The sequence below is a fragment of the Cannabis sativa genome, chromosome X, assembly GCF_029168945.1.
Source record: "Cannabis sativa cultivar Pink pepper isolate KNU-18-1 chromosome X, ASM2916894v1, whole genome shotgun sequence".
Taxonomy (NCBI): Eukaryota; Viridiplantae; Streptophyta; class Magnoliopsida; order Rosales; family Cannabaceae; genus Cannabis; species Cannabis sativa.
This window is the reverse complement of record NC_083610.1, coordinates 13,841,704-13,847,040: the sequence shown is the minus strand read 5'-3', so window position 1 is coordinate 13,847,040 and position 5,337 is coordinate 13,841,704. Positions and strand designations below refer to the sequence as shown.

The window sequence follows — 5,337 nt, the reverse complement described above, 5'->3', positions numbered from 1 at the left end:
GTGACATAGGGCCTCCGATTATCAGAAGCAATTTTCACTCAAGTTGACTGTCACACTTGTTATCGGTATTGAGGTAAGACTATCATAACACACATATACGTTGACATGGTTATATTTTCCAGTAATATGACATGTTAGCAAGATTGTTAAAGAATATACATGTAAATGCATATTACATGTTTTGATTATATGAGTTGCTACTACCATCGATAGTGCGGTTATAGTACATAGTGCGTGTGGTATAATATATTACTCGATTAAGGAAGTATGACATGGTTACGTTACCCGCACTAGTATCGAGAAGGTACAGAATGCATGGGTATAACAAACATTTGTACTCATAGTACAAACAATCCCTACCAACACCAGACTTGGAAGGATACTGGGTGTATGTGGTATAGAGGACGTACTATCATTGAGAATGTTCGAGACTCATAATGCACAATGAATGTGAATATACTCGTAGCCAGGTGTGTGGGCGCTTGGGTTATGAGAGGAGCTATACATATACAATATTTTTATTTCATTTGTTATGACTTGTTGATAGGTGTATGGGTGCCTAGTCGTAGGTTGGGTATATATTTATATTTTATGCTTTTCTTACTGAGTCGACCGACTCATAGATGCTATCCTATGTGCAGGTAAAGGCAAGGTTGTGGCTGAGCAGTGGTGAGTCTAGAGCTAGATGAAGATTGTACATATCGAGACAGTTTGACTTGGAGAGTTAGATTTTTAGGATAGCTAAGACACTTATTTTGACGGTCGTTGTGCGACACTTTTGATTTGTACATGTATGAAAATTTTAGATATGGGATTCTAGATTTTAAAAATGTATTGTACTGATACTGTTTATTATAAAAGTTTAAATTAATCACATTTTTTATAAAATCTTTTAATTACCAAATGTTACACAGTAATTAAAAATGCATTGTAGCACGCCTAAATCAATTGGGTGTTACAATTTTGGTATCAGAGCTGCCAGGTTGTCCACCAATGACCATCAATATATGTACAATAATTATCAGAGATACTAAACTCATAGTTCACTAAGCCTTTACATGTTATAGTATTTTATTTTGATTAGAAAAGCATTTTAGTGATATGTTAAGTCATTATGTGTGTGTCTAAGATTCCTTGTATGTGGTTCTAAGATTATAATATTGACCACTACATGATTAATCTGACTTATGGGCTCACATGATAGTATTTTATAGATACCCAGTGTAATACAAGAAGTCAGAGTAATATGGTCGGGACTAGTGGCAATCAAGGCCATAAGAATCCCCCTCGTCCCTAAGGTTGGGGTAGAGGTCGTGGAAGGGCTCGTGCTGTGGGTAATGTTATTATTATATAAATTTATAATGCTTTTGTAAAGTACATGATGATTGAAAAGAAAATAATGCAAATAATTTTAGTATTAATTAGAGAATAGGGGTGATGATTGTTGAAAAAAATAATTATATACAGAAGGTTGGTAATAATTGTTGAAACATATGAAATATTTCATATATATATATATATAAAGAGAGAGAGTTATATAGCTATCATTATTTGGATATTTTTTTTAGAGCTTACGGAAAGTAATTTTTAAACTGAATAAAAAAATAAAAAATGAGAGGATTAAGAAAACATTAAATAGTATTTAAAGCGACTTTAAATTATCACGTTACCGTCTTATATCTTTAATTAATATAGATCTATAGATGATTTAATGATGTATGAAATAATGAGTAGTTAACTCATTGATTGAGTTGTTTTATGTGGAGAGCAAATCTATTTATAATGACAATTATAAATGAGATACGATGAAGATATCAACTTTGAATACAGTGACGACTATAAGTGAAATACGGTGATATTAATATCTTTAAATTTACTAATGACTACAAGTGAGATATATTTGTTAGCGGCTTTAAATTTAGTAGCAACTACAAGTAAGATACAATGAGGACATCGACTTTGAATGTAGTGGAGAAGTAAAGAATACAAATAAGATACACTAATGACAACAATTGTGAAATCATATGATAAGTTTTTTTATTTTTACATATTTATAATTTTTATTTTTTAAAATTTTTGTTTTGTGTGATGGTTCTTTAATGTCTAATATATATATATTTTTTTTTGGCTTAACCAATGTCTAACATTTTATTAGTGTGAATCACACTATATGATGATATTAATTTATTAACTTGAATAAGAAAGATAGTAAAATAGTTACTCGTACTGATTAAAAAAATTTATTAAAATTTTGAATTTAATTTAGTTTTACGACTATTATTAAACAAAATTTTGTTTCCTAGTTACAAAATAAACTTTTTGATTTTGCATCTTTATTAAAGTTTAATCTTACGTCAAAAAAAAAAAAAAATTTAAATCTTTTCGTTTGTAAAAAGTAAAAAAGGGAGTTCAATATTTTCATCGTACCAAACACGGTCTTAGTTGTAGCAGAGCAGAAGAGAGCCTGTGAGGAGGACTAGTCATTGTGTGGGTCCCACTGTTCAGTCGTAGCCTATGATACCAAGTCCTTTCCCTCTAATTGGCCCCAACTCCAACTCCCAACATTAACCCAACTACCATTCCAACCATCTCTTCGCTTCTCTCCTTTTCCCCCAAATTAACAACAAAACTCAATCTTTCTTGGCTTTCCTCAATGTCTATGGAGGATGATGATGCCCATCTCTCTCAGCCTTTGCTACACTCCCAAACAAACCCTCTTCACAATGATTTCCGAATACCAATCCAACAACTTGACCACCCTCAATCATCCTCTGCACCCAGACGAACCCACAGTCTCCACCGTTGTAAGACGGCTCCCGCCATGGCCGTGGTTCGTGACCTCAAACCCAAGACATCCGAGCTTCCCCATCCTCAATCCGACTCCAGCTCCATCGTCAGACAAGCCTTCTTCTTGCTACTTATCTATCTCTCTTTGGGTGTTCTCATCTACTCTTTCAACACCGATCACTTCTCCGGCGTCGAGACCCACCCAGTCGTGGACGCTCTCTATTTTTGTATAGTCACCATGTGTACTATTGGTTATGGGGACATAGCTCCTCTCACCCCCTTCACCAAGGTCTTTGCTTGCGTTTTTGTTTTGGTGGGTTTCGGATTCATTGACATTTTGCTTAGTGGGGTTGTTAATTATGTGCTCGACGTGCAAGAAAATATCATCTTGACTGGTATGCAGCAAATGGACCACGACGATCAAAACCGCCACCATAACAGCAACAACAGCAATCACAATCACAACCATAACCACCACCATGGCTTCTCTGCTAGAGATTATATCATAGATGTGGCAAAGGGAAGGATGAGGATTAGACTGAAGGTGGGTTTGGCTCTGGGAGTGGTGGTGTTGTGTATTAGCGTTGGGGTTATGTTTTTGCATTATGGGGAAGAGTTGGATTGGGTGGATTCCATTTACTTATCTGTCATGTCTGTAACCACAGTTGGGTACGGTGACAGAGCCTTCAAGACACTTAAAGGTAGGCTCTTTGCGGCCATTTGGCTTCTCTTATCGACACTGGCTGTGGCAAGGGCGTTCCTGTATTTGGCTGAGGCAAGGATTGACAAGAGGCACAGGAGAATTGCTAAGTGGGTCTTGCAAAGGGAAATCACCGTTGAGGACTTACTTGCTGCAGACATAAACCATAATGGTTTCATAAGGTAAGCTAAAGGCTATCCTTTTCTTTCACATCTTTCCTAATTTTAGTATTAAATATAAGCAAAATATTTGGAACAGTTAGTTGTCTTGTCAGGTAGATTAGAAAAACTTCCATTGTTGATTGATTATTTGATAACCTTATTATTATTGGTGATAATACTGTTTAGGGAAGATTTGCACAAATAGGCAAGTAGTTGTTGTTGCTAATTGATCATCCTTGCAAGAAATTGGAAACATAAGATCAAAAAGTTATGATTATGATGAATGTTCTTATAGTATTCAAAAAATGTAAGGAATTTCACCCAAGAGGGATTCTCAAAATTCAAATGGTGAAGCATGCAAATAGGCAAGTAGTTGCTGTTATAAGTTACAACTTGATTATCCATGTATGGAAATGGTAACAAGCATATCAAAAAAGTCATGGCTATGCTTAATGGTCTTTTATAGTAGTCAAAGACATTAAGGTTACATTACATGTAATCATTGATCTAATCAATATTTAATCATTATTATTATTCCTTGTTGTTTTGTTTGCGGTATTCTTGTTTTTTCAGCAAGTCAGAATACGTAATATACAAGCTTAAAGAGATGGGGAAGATAGGAGAGAAAGACATAATGATAATATGCAATCAGTTCAATAAGCTGGATCCCAACAATTCTGGAAAGATAACATTGCCTGATCTGTTTGAGAATCGCATGTGATGCAAAGAAATAGGTTGGAAAATTCTATTCTATTCTTTGAGTTCGAGTTGAAGCAAAGGGATTTGATTTCCTTTGATTTTATTTTTTTGAGCTAAAACTTCATGCAAGATTGAGAGGGATACTACTACGCTTCACTTCACACTAGTTTTTGCTCTTCATACAAACTGTGCATACATACTCTTGCACTCCTTGCCATGGATTGTGCATTTACAGAAAAATGTAGATATCGATAATTTTTTTCTTCTTCTTTCCATATACTATACTTAGTTATATATCAAATGAGAAAGTAAATTATGAAGAAAAAAAAAAACCGAGAAAATGTATAGATTGGATTCCTTTCTTGAACTTGAGAAAATTTATCTCATGTAATGTGGTATCAAAGTGTATAATGTAGGTGGATATGTAGAGCTTTTTTGACTTTGTAATGTAATGAGTCTAAAAGCAATTACTGCTCATTTTGTTGTTAGAGTTAAGAATGTGTGTCTCTCTACATGCTTATATTAAAGTAGAAAAGAATGTTCGTTCCTTAGTCTAGTCTCTAGTAAAATGATTGTGATGCATCTTGTGCAAAATAGAAGAAAAAGAAAAATTGTTTGTGATGCATAGGTGGTCCGATGTCTGTTCCTCTATATCATTAATTAATGGATAATTATAATTTAATTAATTGGCTCATCTCTAGTGGTGACTAGTGAGAGTATTGACAAAAGAAAAGGGTTCACAATGGCACTCTCCTCTCCACTCCACATTGGAGGGAAATGAAGAATTAAGGTAAACACTATTTTGGACCCTATGTTTTGCAAAAGTTACCGATTGGATCCTCTATTTTGTTAAATGACAAAATGGATCCTGTATTTTTTAAAATGGTAAAATAGGACCTTGAATTGATTTTTTGTCAAAATAAAATTTAATAATAATCCGATCTAAAAGTGTTATGACAAAACTGTTTATATTTCTTGTATCTGTTCATA

At 34.1% G+C, this 5,337-nt stretch overlaps 1 protein-coding gene across 1 annotated transcript; it reads left to right on the top strand.

Moving 5' to 3' along the window:
- The first annotated feature begins 2,485 nt into the window (after nucleotides 1–2,485).
- LOC133031857 (two-pore potassium channel 5-like) lies at nucleotides 2,486–4,824 on the top strand. Its single transcript, XM_061105596.1, has 2 exons — nucleotides 2,486–3,669; nucleotides 4,222–4,824. The coding sequence occupies exons 1-2, from the start codon at nucleotides 2,654–2,656 to the stop codon at nucleotides 4,367–4,369; spliced, it is 1,164 nt and encodes a 387-aa protein (XP_060961579.1). The 5' UTR covers nucleotides 2,486–2,653; the 3' UTR covers nucleotides 4,370–4,824.
- The last annotated feature ends 513 nt before the right edge of the window (nucleotides 4,825–5,337 follow it).

Coding starts and splice junctions, on each gene's coding strand:
- LOC133031857 (XM_061105596.1), top strand. CDS start 2,654: ATGTCTATGGAGGATGATGATGCCCATCTCTCTCAGCCTTTGCTACAC. Junction 3,670..4,221: donor AACCATAATGGTTTCATAAG/GTAAGCTAAAGG, acceptor TTGTTTTTTCAG/CAAGTCAGAATACGTAATAT.